This window comes from Meriones unguiculatus, chromosome 5 (assembly GCF_030254825.1).
Source record: "Meriones unguiculatus strain TT.TT164.6M chromosome 5, Bangor_MerUng_6.1, whole genome shotgun sequence".
NCBI lineage: Eukaryota > Metazoa > Chordata > Mammalia > Rodentia > Muridae > Meriones > Meriones unguiculatus.
The window spans coordinates 33,102,453-33,119,027 of NC_083353.1; the positions used below are offsets into that span (position 1 = coordinate 33,102,453).

General features: G+C 41.8%; 1 protein-coding gene across 3 annotated transcripts; it reads left to right on the top strand.

Moving 5' to 3' along the window:
- The first annotated feature begins 4,003 nt into the window (after nucleotides 1-4,003).
- Nucleotides 4,004-16,291, top strand: Arrdc3 (arrestin domain containing 3). Of its 3 annotated transcripts, XM_021664889.2 has the most exons (8): nucleotides 4,005-4,541; nucleotides 7,672-7,753; nucleotides 9,305-9,452; nucleotides 10,334-10,436; nucleotides 10,766-11,022; nucleotides 11,305-11,467; nucleotides 11,730-11,884; nucleotides 13,637-16,291. In XM_021664889.2, the coding sequence occupies exons 1-8, from the start codon at nucleotides 4,262-4,264 to the stop codon at nucleotides 13,691-13,693; spliced, it is 1,245 nt and encodes a 414-aa protein (XP_021520564.1). In that variant the 5' UTR covers nucleotides 4,005-4,261; the 3' UTR covers nucleotides 13,694-16,291. The 3 variants fall into 3 exon arrangements, with proteins under 3 accessions (XP_060239592.1, XP_021520564.1, XP_060239593.1); XM_060383609.1 differs by lacking the exon at nucleotides 13,637-16,291 and having other exon boundaries at nucleotides 4,004-4,541; nucleotides 11,692-11,878; XM_060383610.1 differs by lacking the exon at nucleotides 9,305-9,452 and having other exon boundaries at nucleotides 4,484-4,541.
- The last annotated feature ends 284 nt before the right edge of the window (nucleotides 16,292-16,575 follow it).

Genomic DNA, 16,575 nt, shown 5'->3' on the forward strand with positions numbered 1-16,575 from the left:
CCCTATATATGAGTTTTTCATTCTGAATACAATGTTGTACCAAATAAAAAGTCACAAGACAGGCAGGGCCTGAGACTGGAAAGCCAGGTTCTCTGAGGGTCAGGCAGGGGAATTGTGATTCTGAAGCCAGTCTGACAATCCTTCTCAAAAACAGCAAACAAAGAAAGAAAAGGTAAGACTGAAAACAGTGCAGAAAAGAAATGAAGAGTTTCTAACCCCGCTGCCACTGGAGCCCACAGAATAAATGAGGTTCTGTGTGACAGGCAGCCTCCCTCAGCTTTCGAGGCCGAGCTTTTTAGTGGGTGTGGATGAAATCTCCCAGGGTGTGAGAAGTGGACTCTCCATGGAGAGCAGAATTATGGGAATGTTTATTTTAGTGAAGAAATCAAATTAACAAATTAAATTGCATTCTCATAGCACAAACTATACTAGATTTTAAATGAGAAAAACAGAACAAATAAAGAACTGAATTTTGGCACAAAATCCATAACATATTCAAATTTATATTTCATATGGAAAACGTATTAATTAACTCAAACATATGAAACAAATCTTCTAATTTTTCTAATATTGTTGAAAAAATATCTTCCTTTTGGTTTCCATATCAATTTGTTGAAGTCTTGGGATGTTAAAGGATTAAGTCAGAGATACTTAAAATCAGAATCAAAGACAAAAGAAAAAAAAAAGAAAAAGAAAAAGAAAGAAAAGAAAAATCTTTGTTCTGTCAGCACAGACCTGCTGGTGGCTAAGATTAAACATGGGTTTTGTATCGTTTTTGAAGAAACAAGTCTTTAGAGTGGTATGTTGTTCTCACATTAAAACATTCAAAGTTTTAGTTAAAACTGATTGTGTTATGTTTGTTTATGTAAGTGCTTTGATACAAAATTTTAAAAAATCTTCACACATACAAGTACATTTGACATATCCAGATTTGCAGAATTCTTGAGATTTGAACTCAATTATTTATACATCAAGGTAGGATTTCAATTTATAAATGTGTGAAATAACTATAATGAAAATAAACCGATGCTTAAGTACTGAGGAATCTCTGCAAGGGCAGCTGGCGGCTGCTTAGTCTGCTGGATTTTGTGCAGCTGACTCAGCTGTAAGGACTAGAGGGGTGGGAAAGAGGTGGCACAGGAGAGCGGGGAGCTGGGCACAGAAATCAGACTACACTACACACTGGCAACAAGGCAAGCCAGCAAAGGGGGCAGAAGATGTCCTTGACAGGAGAAAGAACTTCGCGGATGCGTAGGAGGAGAAAGCATAGGAGATGTAGGCTGGGCTGCAGTAGGAAAGAGCCTGGGTGTAAAGAGGAATAACTGAAATCTAAAGCACAATGCAATGCTGGCCCAGGGAAGCAACAGAGAAGCCCAGATAGCAAGCCACAGCCCGCACCCCAGCTCTCCAGGGGAGACAGCTTGAGTCTCTAAATGAAAAGTTATTCATGAACGTCAGGAGAAATGACATTCAAATTTTGGTCTAACCATAACATTTATTTTAGAAATGGAATTATGAACACTTATTTAGAGGTTCCAGATTTTTTTTGTTGTTTGTTTCTCGTGGTTTTGTGGTTTGAATAAATAGGAGGAAAAAGCAAAATGAATAAAATATATTTGTTAAGACACATGAGGTATAGTAGGTGACAAACTCTAAATTGGAAAAGGACACCAAGTCTAAATCAATTAAACATAGGTAAAAATTATAGTGGGTAAGGTTTTATAATTTGCCCGTTACTAAAGTGTTTGAGAAGTCACTTTAGAAAAATGGCAAAACAAATACAATGAAGCAAAAGATCTTCAGAGGATCAAATAAAGAGTGAACTCCACTGGGATGTGGGTGGTTATTCTATTAGAAACTTAGCAGACGACGAGTGATACCAGGGTCCTTCCCACTAAGTGCAGTTCCCATGTACTTAAATACGGATTCTTAATTTTTCAGGTATGCTTTTATTTAAACTAGAGAGATTTTACCAAAACCTCAGTTCTCTGCTAGCCTTCAGTAAATGCAAAGGTAACTTTTATTCTCCTGATTTAATTTTCTTGGAGGCTCACTGTCTCCAGCTGCCAACGTGGGCCAAAGTCGCCATGTTGCTGGATTAAAATTCCTCTACAAATAAATACTATAAAGATTTATTTGTTTGTTTTTTTATTATGTAGACACTGTTTTGCCTGCGTGTGCGCCTGTATACCAGAAGAGGGCACCAGATCTCATTATAGATGGTCATGAGCCACCATGTAGCTGCCGGAAATTGAATCAGGACCTCTGGAAGAGCAACCAGCCCTCCTAACCTCTGAGCCATCTCTCCAGGCTCTCCAAATAATTTTTAATGTAAGTTTGGTATAGAATTTGTGCCAGGCTTGGTGGCACTCACCTGTAATCTCAGCACTCAGGGAGGCAGAGGCAGGAGAACTGCTGTGAGTTCGAGGCCAGCCTGGACCAGGACAGCCAAAGCTACACAGGAAACCCTGTCTCAAAAACAATTGTATGTACTGGAGCTGGAGAACTGACTCAACAGTTAAGAATGTTTGCTGCTCTCCCTGATCACCCAAGTTCAGTTCACAGTACCCCCACTGTCAGGTTCACAACCACCCACAGCTCCACTCCTTGCTCTAGGATATGTGAATGCCTAATGCATATCATCCACCTTATACTGAACTAAGCTGGACATTTTAGCAAATTCTTTGCTGTTACCACTAGGGGGAGAAAAGCACCAGCAGTATTTGTTACCAACGCTTACCCCAAAGGTTAGGTGCTTTACCTAGATTACCCACCAGGTGTCAATCGAGAGAAGAAAATTTACCGGGCCCCCTTCAAATGCGAGATTTTATGCGTGACAAGCGAAATTCTTCAGATAAATGGCTTGCCCAGTAATTATTCTTGACATAGTTATATTCTATATTTTTTTAGTTCGAGATGCTTTGCCAACGTAAGTTCAACTGAATAAAAATTTATTTTTTTTAAATAAAGCAAGCATAAAGATGAATGTGTTGAGCTTGTTGTGATTTGAGCTATCCAGACTTACCATGCAAAAGGAAGGTGAAGTGTTTAACTGTGGACAACCTCCCCCGTTTTGGGTTATGCGTAGTACGGGGTTTTATTTCGCATAGTCCTGTAACAAGAGGTTCTGTTGATTGTTAATGATCTTTGTTTATGCCATCACCCTCTGAATCCTGGTGATGTTCGAAACTCGCTGCCTTGTTTTTTAATCAGAGCACCAGGAGAAATGTACCTGTCTTTAAGACGTAGCATAGCAATTAGCATGTTGAATTAGAAGTAAGGCTTACCAAAATTAAGCCTCACTTCCATAATAAATCATACTTAAAGACCAAAACCCACTGTACGTGCCTTACTAACTAGGACTTTTTTTAAACAGTGTCAGCTAAATCACTATGTTCAGGCGGCCTCTTGCGGGGCGGTAATTTGGGGTGTGAGCTCTATTCCTACTCCCGTGGATACAGGAGTGGTAATCGCGTCATTCCCTGCAAATGGAGCAGTAGGTGGTGTCTTGAAAAAGGACTTTTTCTCCCTTCGAGGAAGTGGTCAGGCCTACACACACACAAATTGGTTGGTCTGGGAAGGCAGCAGAGGACAGGGCTGCCGGGAGCATTGTTGCAGGCTCCTCGGGCCTGGGCTTAGTCCACGGCCACCCAGCCCACAGAGCGCGGCTTGCTTTTGTTGTTCCTGTTCAAGCCAACAACGCTTTCTTCTACGGACGGTATTTGTCTGCTTTTTACTACGAGAGTCTCCTTTGGAAATCCATCGGCTCAGACTCGGGCCACCAGCCGCACGTCCCCCTCCCGGGGTGCCTGCGGGGCTCGCGCCCCCGGTCCGCGCCCGGCTGCGCGGGGAGCGCGTGCGGCGCCGGTCCGCACCTCTGCACCGGGAGCGCGCGGCGGCGGGGAGCGCGCGGCGGCGGGGGCGCGCAGGGAGGCCGGCCGCAGCGCGTCCTGCGCCTGCGCACCGGGGTTGTTTTTCACAAAGCTGCTCTTAAAGTGAGCTGGCAGCCTCCAGCCGCCCGTCTTTGTAAGGAGACCACTGAGACGAGCAGGAGCGTGGAGCAGCAGCTTCCTTGCTGCCCTGACTTTTTAAGAAATCTCAATGAACTATTTGTAGACAATCACTGATCCTGCCTGCAAGAGTTTTTTCTTTTTGCACGGCAAAGATACCGGTCAGTGTTAAGTGAAGATCATATTTTATATGTGATCTTGACTTTTTTTTTTTGGTCTTACATTATATTTTTATAGATTTTGTTATAATCATGGTGCTGGGAAAGGTGAAGAGTTTGACAATAAGCTTTGACTGTCTTAATGACAGCAATGTCCCCGTGTATTCCAGCGGGGACACTGTCTCAGGAAGGGTGAATTTAGAAGTTACTGGGGAAATCAGAGTAAAATCTCTTAAAATTCATGCAAGAGGACATGCGAAAGTACGCTGGACTGAATCTAGAAACGCCGGCTCCAATACTGCCTATACACAGAATTACACTGAAGAAGTAGAATATTTCAACCATAAAGACATCCTCATTGGGCACGAAAGAGGTAAGTTTTTTAATTAGTCACTACATTCGACTTACTGGATGGGAACTTTAATCTCATTAACGCATTCTAATCGGCGGTTCGATGGAGGTTAGCAAACTTGGAAGCTGTATTCGCCTTGACGTTCAAGCGTGTTAGGCGTAATGCATGCAGGCGTCTGCAAAGTGACTGCAAACCGCACTAACTCCATCTATAACCGGCTTCACATCCGCCGCTCGCACCTTAGAAAGTGCTTAAATCTGACTCCGTCGTTTCACTGTACTTTCAAATTCATCTGCAAAAGCTGCAGTCCAATATGGGATTTCTCCTTTTATTTTACCATCTTAGATCCAAAAATGAGCTCCAATAAAGAACGGTATTGACATTTTAAGAAGGTTGCTAGATGTATCTGATTTTTTTGATACTCACATGCAAAAGACTTTAAAGACTTGATTATTGTTCTTTGATAAAGGGCTTCCATGGCTTAATTTGACATATGGCATCAACACCCCCACGTGTTTTCCCCCATTTCTCCCCATTCCTTTTAAAATGTACATCAAGCATCATTTATTTTAAAGGATAATATTTATTATTACGCAAACTATTAAGTCAGTTTGAGAAGCCATTCGGGGTTAGTAATTTTCTTGTGGGAGCATCATGTCTAACTTTGGAACGTGGATTCAATGAAACCCATGGCAGACAGATGGAATTGTAAAGTATAGGGCACATCGGATTTGGTTTGGGGGTACAAGAGGAAGAAAGGCATTGTCAAGGGGAGAAGGGGTCCTGAGGTTTGTGATCTGTTGTTCCAGTGGCTACAATGTGGAAATATAGGCGACTCCAAGCTTGTTTTTCTAAGTTTCCACCCTTTGTTAGAAGCGGTTCAATCCTGTTTCGGACCAGTTCTGGGGGATGGTGAGGAGGGGCGCTTGTTCAGCTCACAGCAGATTGGTTACACGCGTCAGGTGGTGGCGATGACTTAATTCCTAGTCCAAGAAGAATATACTGTTAAAACTGGTTATGTAATTTGTGCTTCTCCTTCCTAATGCAGTATTCTAGTGCAAATGCTGGCGGCTTTTCAGATAGTGGCGTGCTTTCCTTTTTATTTTAATATCTAAACGTACCTCCTGGGGAGACGTTAATTGAACTTAAGGCAACTGAGACGTGGAGGGTGCTTTAAGTTGCACGGAATTCCTGTACGGTCCTGGGGCTCTCGCAGCCACCCCGAGGTGTTCCAGGCTAAGATGGTTCCCCGGTTGACCTTCCCCGGCGTCCACGCCGAGGGGCCGCGCGGTGCCTAGTGACAGGCTCGTTTGGGGGGAGGCAGGGTTTGCGGCTGGAGCGGACGCCGCAGCCCCCGTCAGCTGGGAGGACAAAGGCTTTTCCTCGGGGGCGCGGGCCGGGGGCCGGGGCCGGGGCCGGGACCGGCGTGGACGAGCCCGCGGGCCGTTTCAATGACTTCCCCGAGCTCGGCCGCGGTGGCGGAGCGCCCGGCGCGGGCGCCGAGGGGCGGGGCCGCGTGGGTTAGCCTGTTGCTAGGGCGATGCCAGGCCCGGCTGGGATTGGGCGGGCGGGCGAGCCGGCTCGCGCCGGCTGGGGCGAGGCTGGGAACCGGCGTGCGCCGGTCCGGCTCGCGCCCGCGGGCCGCCCCCGCCCGGGCCCCCCGCAGGTGCCGCCGGCCCGCGCGCGCCCGGCCGCGCCCATTGTTCCCCCCGCGCCGCGGCCGCCGGCCGGAGAGGTGCGGGGTGGCTTGAGCCAGCTGGAACCGGCCGCCGGGCGGGGGGCGGGGCGCGGGGCGGAAGCGCGGCCGGGCCCCGCCCCCGGCCCAGCAGGCTCGGCGGCGCGGGCGCGGGCCACCTATGCCGTACGTATAGCGGGGCGCGCGGGCGGGCGGGCGCGCGCGGCCGGGCCGGCTGGGAGCCGCTCGCGCCGGTTTAGGCCGGTCCTCTCCTGCTCCAGCCCGGCTCTTGATTGACAGCCAGGCGCCTGTTTACCGCGGCGCGGCGCGGCGGCTCGCGTCGGTGAGACTGCTGAGCTGGCACAAAAGGCGGCCCGGGGCGGGCACAGGCCCCGCGCAGTCCCCGGCCCCGCGCCCGGATGCCCGCCGCGAGCCACAGGCGGCCCGCCGGAGCTTGGCCCCGAAAGCCGCTTCCTAACGAGTCCCAGCACTTGGGTGAAGCGTGGGTGACGCGGCGCCGAGCCTTGGCCATAGGGGCCTTTTGACCCACAGCCTTAATAAACCGCTTTCACGACACACACACGCACGAATGAACTCCACCAGAAGAAACTGGTTGTGAGACGAAAGCATCTGCCTCCCCACCCCCCAGCGTGGAAACTACCCAGTTAGGCTGCACGTCTTCAGGATGTGGAACAAAATGTTTCTTTGTAAAAAGGCACCTTTCAACTCAGTCCTTTGTAATTAAACTTACGACGTCGGGTTCTAGCTGCTACCGAGAGCGGCTGAGTGTTGGATGTTGCCTGGGGAGACTGTACTTAGCTTTGAAACACTACAAGCACCCCCTTCCCCCAACTCTGGCTAGCCTCGGGTCCCAGGGGCCCGACATGAAGAGTCTCCTCCAGAAGGTCAATATTCCCCCAAAACTGGCGGTTTCAAAAAGTTAAAACAATTTTTACTTTATGCACACTTAAGTAAACAACTGGTGACCAAGGTAACAGTGTCGTTTCGTGCCTGAACCTTTTGGTCAATACTGTGCTTGATACAGTTTTGTTTTTTGTTGTTTTTTTTTTTTTTTTTCACTATTTGAATCAGTTTCTTCAGCCTGTAAAGGTGAATTATTCATCTTCGCCATTTGGGGGGATGAGGAAGATGAAAAGTGAGATTTTTATTTTAGCTACAGCAAATAATGAGGTTGGGATTAGAATGCAGATTCCCCAAGATGAAGGCTTGTGGTTTTGAGCATGAAAAACATCCTTGAAGCCCTGCATGGTGACACAGGCCTTTAGCCCAGCACCCGGGAGGCAGAGGCAGGAGGAGTCTGTGTTCAAGGCTAGCCTGGTCTACAAAGTGAGTTCCAGGACAGACAGCCAGGGCTACACAGAGAAACCCTGTCTGGGAAAGGAAGGAAGGAGGAAGGACATCCTTGATAATCACCTGAGAATAATAAAGTTTTTTTTTTCTTTTTGTTCTTTTTAGATGATGATAATTCCGAAGAAGGCTTCAACACTATTCATTCAGGAAGGCATGAATATGCATTTAGCTTCGAGCTTCCACAGACGTAAGTGTTCTAAGTAATAGGCATTGTCTACAAACACTCAGTCAATTACTCTTATAAAATTAGATACTCTATTATAAAATCCAGTTTTTAGTTTAAAAATTTTTAGCCAAAAAAAAAAACCCTTTCATTTCAGAAACTTGATAGAGGAAAACTATTGAATAGAAGGAGCTATTTTTAATCTAATGTGGCAAAATTACAGAAAGCATACTCAGTTGTTAATATTCTGCAGTAGTGTTTGAAGACATATTATAATTTAGAACTAGTGAATCAGTAGGTGCTAATCCGATATTTACCCTTCCATAAAATAGCTGCTTATTTGCTTTATAAAAAGCTCACTGGGTTAGAATTCTCCTTTTTTTTTTCCTATTAAAATGTAAAGAAAAGACTCAAGGACAGTCCTGTTCCTTAGTAGTTGTTGTATACAGAACTACTGGGGATATTACATAAGATACCATAACCTAGACTTAAAAGGAAGGGTCTGTCAGAGCCACATTAACTTAGGGGAAAGCTTGAAATATACTGCATTCTTAGCATTTTAACAGATCGTTGGGAGAGAGTATATAAACATTTTTCATAATGCCTTTTAGCAGATACTAAAACCTATAGGCTGGCATTTGTATTGATCTATAGAATAAACTTAGCTCATATAACAGTTTATCATGCCTTGAGTGTATATAATTCTGTGTTTACCAATTCTACATTGGAATTCTTTGTAGAATCCATAATCATTATAAAATACTGACACTTCTACCAGGCTAATCTAAGCCCTCTGCCTTCCAAGCAACAAAACTGGACATTCCTCCAACCGGACAGACTGCTTCTTAAAACCGCCTATGGACAACAAAAACCTGCAATCTGTCCAAGTTGAAAAAGAGTTCTGACTCTCTTGACATAGGCTTAATGGGAATGTTTTTCTTTTGAACCTTGGAAAATAAAGCTAGGAAACAGCCACAAGAGAGTTAAAATATAAGTGGACAGGTGCTGCAGAAGTACCTTTCCTTTTCTGTGAATTTATGAAATAGAAAATTGTGTGACATTCTAGACCATTTTATGCTATACTTAATTAGTTGCTTTAAAAGGAGGTTCTAATTCCTAGCTAACAAAAGTACAGGGAAATCTTTTCTGAATGTTTGATTGGGATCTAGGATTTTTAGATAGAAATGGGCCATTCTTGACTTTATTTTTATATTAAAACTTTTACCTTTTCAAAAATAGTTGATTTCACTTTCATGATTTTGCCACCAATATTAAAAGTAGACTCTGTAGTTTAAAGGAATTGTATTCTTCTGGTTTTAGAAACAAAAATTTTTGTTATATTTAACTCTTACAGTTATTTGAAAATAAAAGGATTTTCCCCAGTGACTTATCCCATTGGAAAGTTTTAAGAACTATATGTGGTTCCTCTTTGGTCCACAGATAATACAACATGGTGACATATTTGTATATGTGATGCCTCATAGGCACTACAACATGGTGACATGTTTATTTTGATCTATTGAATTTTTACAAAGAGGTATAAGATTAATATATCCATCTTTATATTTTGCACAGACCACTTGCTACCTCATTCGAAGGCCGACATGGCAGTGTGCGCTATTGGGTGAAAGCCGAATTGCATAGGCCTTGGCTTCTACCAGTAAAATTAAAGAAGGAATTTACAGTCTTTGAGCACATAGATATCAACACTCCTTCATTACTGGTAAGAATTGACTGGATTCTGCATTGCTTTTTGATATAAAAATACATAAAGAATAGCCCCCTGATCTGTAACAGTCTTTGTAACTTTAATAAAGCAATTTTACTGAATTCCATTAAAAATACCTATTCTAAGATACAGTACAAGTAGAGCACACAGCGAATGAATAATGTGCTCCTATTTTTCATGCTGTGCTAATTAAATTTAAAAGACCAGTATATGATGTAAAGTGTCTTTTATGCAAAACACAGCACTAAAAAGGCGTGGTCCCTAAATGATTTTAGTTGACAAACAGTATTATCATTTAAGATGATGCCATCTACTCTTACTTGAAACTGTCACACTCTAAACTTTGTACCACATTGCATTATTCCAATTAGGGATAGGTGTCAGATGATGGGGATTCATCATTTTCATGAAAAAAACTTTAATTTCTTTTGAATTGCATTTTATGAGACTCATTTAAATTTGGCTTCAAAACTATTAGTTTTAAAACAAATGATAACATCTTTAAAGCAGATTTATAAATGGACATTTTTTACATTTTACAATTTTTTTTTTATGTTTTCAAAGTAAGATGTTAGCATTTGTAATTACAACCAGATTTAAGAGAGTTTATGTAGAATTTGGAAAGGGTTTTTTTGTTTATTAGGTTAGTTTTTATTGTATACAAGGAGCTAAAACTCTGCTTTGGGATAGGGTGTTAAGCCTTTAACTTTTTTTTTTTTCTTTATTGAATGGAACTTTACATAAAAATAAGTTTGGTATCATTTAAAAGCCATTGATTAGGGGAACTAAATTGGTCCTCTTGGTTGATTTTTAAAACATTCTGGTATTTTTGTGAGTTTGTACATTAATGGTTTTTCTCAATCTATTTCTTACAGTCACCCCAAGCAGGCACAAAAGAAAAGACGCTCTGTTGCTGGTTCTGCACCTCAGGCCCAATATCCCTAAGTGCCAAAATTGAGAGGAAGGGCTACACGCCGGGTATGTATGCTGGGGATGCCCACAAGCACAGTTTTCTTACTAAGCATTTGTGCGATACCTGGAGGACGGCACATCCCAATACAGACACTCAGCCTTCCTCAGGAAAGCCCTGTCCTTTGCGCATGTCTGTCCTCTTCTCACACACGGCAGGCTCCTTTCCCACTATGGGCACCACGAGTGGGCAGGGCATTTTTGACCCCGTTACTTTGCTTGCTTCTGGGATAGCTTTTCCTCGTGGGAGTTAGTTGAGCTTCAGAAGTCTACACTTCATAGTGGGTGTTTCTGCTTATTTGTTTTCTAATAGTGAATATCACGGTTTCCCTCTCCAGGAGAATCAATACAGATATTTGCTGAGATTGAGAACTGCTCTTCCCGAATGGTAGTGCCAAAGGCAGCCATTTACCAAACACAGGCCTTCTATGCCAAAGGGAAAATGAAGGAAGTAAAGCAGCTTGTGGCAAACTTACGTGGGGAGTCCTTATCATCTGGGAAGACAGAGACATGGAATGGCAAGCTGCTGAAAATCCCACCAGTCTCCCCGTCTATCCTTGACTGTAGTATCATCCGTGTGGAGTATTCACTAATGGTAAGTGTTGCTGTAAGAAGTGTCGTGACTTGTCTTAAAGTCGTGGGCTTATAATTTTGGCTTATTTAAGTTTGGCTGTTACAGTCTACTTATAATGGAGTATTAGTGTATGTATGAAACTTTACATTCTGATCATTAGTTTTACCTCATAAACCTAGAGCATTACACATAAAAGAGAAGTTTTCTGTAAACTAAGGGATCTCAGCTACTGTCAAAATTGGGTTGTGTTTTCAAAGAAAATTCTGTGTAGTGTGCTGACTCCAGTGTCTGTTTACTGCTTAGGTGTATGTGGATATTCCTGGAGCTATGGATTTATTTCTTAATTTGCCACTCGTCATCGGTACCATTCCTCTTCATCCATTTGGTAGTAGAACCTCAAGCGTGAGCAGTCAGTGTAGCATGAATATGAACTGGCTGGGCTTATCCCTTCCTGAAAGACCTGAAGGTAATTTGATAATACATGTCTAAATTTACTCTTACTATTACATAGACTTTTCTTGTTTTTAGTAATTTATATCCCTAGTTAAATTTTTATCTTTCCTTAGTATATATGACTTTAATATTAAGTTTTGTTGTATGTCTACTTGTTTTAATCACCAAACAAATAATTATTCTTTTACATGACATTTTTTTAATATCTACTATTCTGTGTATTTTGACATGCATAAGAACATGTTGTTCGAATTGCGTGTATCTTTTTCCTTCAGCACCACCCAGCTATGCAGAAGTAGTAACAGAGGAACAAAGACGGAATAATCTCGCACCAGTGAATGCTTGTGATGATTTTGAGAGAGCTCTTCAAGGACCACTGTTTGCTTATATCCAGGAGTTCCGGTTCTTGCCTCCACCTCTTTATTCAGAGGTAAGCGTCAAGTATGACATGTCCTGGGTCTCCTAGGAAAGAGCAGTGTAGGCTTTATTAAAAAATATATATATATACAGCGTTTTTTAACAAGATAGTTGATTCCTGTTTATCCTGGTAATAAAAAGTTTAGAATAACAGTGTAAAAGTTAAGATTGTCGAAGTGATGGTACACACATGCCTTTAATCCCAGCACTTAGGAGGCAGAGGCAGGCAGAGGTCTGTGAGTTCAAGGCCAGCCAAGGCTACACAGAGAAACCCTGTCTCAAAAAAAAAAAAAAAAAAAAAAAAGGTTATGATTGCCAGATTTTCTAACTTTGACACATAAGTAAGATTTAACTCCGGAAATAAGATGATGATCAAACTACTGTTGAATCATTGGCACTTTTTAAGGAAAAATTTTGTACACATTAATTAGCTAGAATTTATATTCACAATCCTTTTCTGTTGTAATTCCTGCATATTTCAACATGCATAGTCATAGAAAATAGCATATTTTCAAATGGCTTCTTAAGAAAGCATTCTTACACTGCTGGATTATTTATGATCTTCATGCTGATGACCCTGGGCACATGCGGGAATAGCATGAACAAGCGCTTTCTGTAAGCCCACAAATTAGAAAAGCAAGGTTAGAAGTCAAGTACTACATTAATAGTGTTAGGAAACCACGCATTTAATGAGCAGTTTATTAGCTCTTAGGAGTCACAGCGGCTTTTCTGAGACTGTAACTGCTAAGCGGAATTTTAAAGAATGAGTAGGTAGCCCTTCAAAGGGTAGAATGGTCTGGGCAGGGAAGAGCAGCCTAGCTATGGGACCAGAGGGCCTGGTTCAACATTTGCAGGGCTTTCCGCATAGCTGGAGCCAACAGCACACATGTTTGCAGGACCCTTCAAATTGGTCTTGATACCAAAATAACTATAAAGCAAGAGAATTATTCTCTAGGTTATGTGATTTAGTCCCCTATTTTATAGTCAGATTCTATACTACTTCATACTCATTAGATGTAAAGGAACTTATTTTTGCTTTGAGACCGTAACTGGAGAAATCTTTCTTAAGTGTGATCCTGTAGAGTCATCTCATTGTTTTAGGCCATTGAGAACAGATTCTTGCAAATTTTTGATTAAACGTTTTTTCCCTATCTTTCATAAAAATACATGAAATGTTCTATCATTTCTCACAAGTTTTATTACTGCATTTTTATTCTGATGTTTCTTATTTTGCTTCTGGCTTGCTTTGAGTGTCCATAGCTTTCATGGGGAACATTTTGAAAGAATACATAAAACTTCTGAGGCACTTTGGCTTGTGTCATATTGAAATGTAAGCGCATAGGTCTTGCCCTTTAGACCTCTCAGTGACCTCCACAGGAACCACAGAGCCTCGAAGTGACATCTTAGGATAAGAACAAGAGATACTTTCCAAAGGAGATGAGTGTGGTTTGATGGCATAGTGAACCCAGTGTATAACCGAGTTCAGGGTGCCCCTAATGTCGAGTGAAAATGCCCTTCCAAAAAGATTTTTGCCAGTAACCTTTGTGAAATTGAACTATTAATGCAAAACTGTAAATAACATTGATGATCTAGCACCCTTTTTATCCCAGCTTAAGATGGAGAGAATACCAGGGTATGATTTACTAAGAAGTCACATACGTGTGCCGCTTACATTGCTTACATTTGCTGACTAGTACTCAAAGCAGTCATGTTACGCTCTTCCTACACCTGACCAAGTTACCTTTGTAAATTTTATTCCTACTAGATTGATCCAAATCCTGATCAGTCATCCGAAGATAGACCATCTTGCCCCTCTCGCTGAAGGAACACTTGATTGATTGAATCAAGTTGATGTGGGTTCCGAACTTCCGAACTGTATCTCTTCCGCCTGCGGACAGAGAAGTATCTTGGAGACACGTTTTCAGAGGAAGTGGAATTGCTTTTGCCCAGAAAAATGGCAAATACGTGAAATAACCAGTGATCACGCTTTAGAATCTACAGCATCATTCTGGGGCTGCTCCAACGTGCTTGAAGATCTAAGCTTTTCTTCTTTAAAACTGGCACATGCTAAGAGCAGTCTTCTTAGCCTGTGGTCATACGTGTCAAGACACCGTTGCAAAGAAGGATATTGTCCTTCTGATTTGAAAATTTGCACATGCTCAATGCTTACATTGTGCAGTTCAATGTCACTACAGCTTTTTTTTTTTTCCATTTATGCCAGACTCTTGATACGCAAAACTTGTTTGTGGTCAGCACAACATGGAACAAAAGAAAGCTTTGAAAAACTTTGACATGAAAAAAACAAAACGCACTGACCGTTTTTTTTCTTCATTTGTTCGTTTTGTTCTTTTAAGTTAATGTAGCCTGGACTCTACCTGCATATGCACATGCTCAGAATTGTCCTGCTAGGCTGGCCATGTATCACCTCTTCAGCTCGGATCCTATTGTGGATTTATTTACAAACATCAAATGCCTTCAAGCCAATCCTTTTGCTGTATGTTTTGCAGCCTACTGTAGTAGACAGGCAACAAGAGACACAGAGGAAAAAGACCAGGGGAGGAAGCGGATAAGAGACTTTGTGGGACTGTGTCTGTAGGTGTCTTTGAGACTGTTGCTTTCTACTCGTGACAGCAGAGCAGCATTGTGTTACTGACTGCCCAACATCACTCAATCTCAGGTGACCGCATCACTTGCCAAACTGTAGGAATGCTATTTGTGTTTTGTTGCACTGTTACTTTGTTCTTGTTGTTCCTGTTGGTTGGTTGGTTAGCTTTTTGGAGAGGGAAATTCAGAAATGGGACATACACAAAACTGATAACCTACCCACATCCCCTTTTTATCATTACATTTAAGTCGAAGCAGAGCTGATAGTGGATGGAGAAAGGCAGGAGGGCAGGCACCAGCAAAGAGTTAAGGGCTGTTGCTCTGAAAAAGTATTTTTATTATTTCAAAAGTACATGGAAGTTGTCCAGTCACTAGGGAAGGGAGGGGAAAGTGCATTTATTTTTATACAGAGTTACTTAATTACCTCCAAAACACATATGTTGGAAATCATTTTTGCTGGTGCATAGTACTTCAGTAAGACAAAATGTATATGTCAGGGTCATGATTGAAGAAGCTTGATTTAATATGTTTGCTCAAGTTTAAGAGAATAAAATCTCAAATTATTCCCCAAGTGTATAACTTCATAATTACAAACACTAGCATGTTTGCTGGGATAAATACCTTCAGTTTGTATGTGTGTGTGATACTGTTTTTCAGCATTTTTTTTCTCTGTCATCTAAAGAGGAATTGAGAGGTATCTAGCTTCAAATCTATATAGGTAAAACACATCAGTAAATTATTTTTAAACATAATTTGTGTTTGGATCATACCAAATATACCAGCATTCATTAAAAAAAAAATGTATTTGGTACAAAGTATAGTGATGTTTTTCAGGAGTTCATTTCTGCTTTTATGACACCAGCATCTCTGATGTTGCAACATATGTGTAAAATGGGTGTTCCATCTATCTACCTTCCATCTAACCCACAGTTAAGGTGACTGAGAACAATGGGAGCTCTGCATCGGTGCTGGGCCTGCTTAAATACTGTCTTAAAGCTTCATACAGAACAGGCTTTTCCATAAGTGGCCTTCAAGAAACATGGAAGATAATTCATGTTTGAAATTATGCTGACAGGGTGAAGGAAGCCCACTGTAAAAATGAATCGCGTTTTAAGTGATTCAGTTATAGGGTTCGTGCTCCCGTAGCAAACTAATACTAGGTAATAAGGAAGTGGGGGTCAACTATTTTTTTATTGTTAAATCATTTTGTGAATGTCCCCCTCAGAAGAAGCTGATGGGATATTTGGCATAAAGGGCATTTGGTGGTTTTGTTTTTGTTTGGGAGGGCTTGTCTGAAAACCCCTCCTCCTCTTTCTGTTGTCTAACTAGGGAACAATTGTTGGCATGCATGGCGTTGGGACGCTCACCACCATTTTCTTGTACAAAGTACGGCATTAAGCAAGAATGACCAATATTCTGATCATTGACACTGGGTGACAAAATTCTCTCACGACTTGGTGAAATAAAGTTTTATTCTCCCATTCAGTTTTTCTTTACTCTTTTAGAGGCATACTATTACACTTTTCCAAATATTGGTCAATTCCTGACATGTGAGGGTCACAGTTGTGCTCTAGTATTCAAGATAACTTCCTAATTTTTCATTTAGGAAAAGTAAAATCCAAAATGTTCGCGAAACAAAGTGCAATATTAAATGTTTGCTTTATAGATTATATTCTATGGCTGTTCGTAATCTTTATTTGGTGCTGAATATGTCCTTGTAGGCTCTGTTTTAAGAAACTATGTGGAAAATGGTTTAAATTTTCCTATTGCTCTTCCTTGTGGAAAATAAAAGTGTTTTTTTTTTCTTTTTGTATAATTGTTTGGCAATTTATTTGAAGTGTGATCACAGTATGATGCCCGACATTCAAGCACTATTAAGTTAAACTATTAGATCATCCTGAATGATTTGTTTCTAAATTTATGCTAATGGAAATTACTGAACACTTAAAAGATGTGAATTTCAGCTGGGCACTTGGGAGGCAGAGGCAGGTGGATCTCTGAGTTTAAGGCCAGACTGGACGATAGGTGCATTCCAGGAAAGTCAGGGCTGCACAGAGAAACCCTGTCTTAAATGATGGGAATAGGGAGGGGTCCCAAATG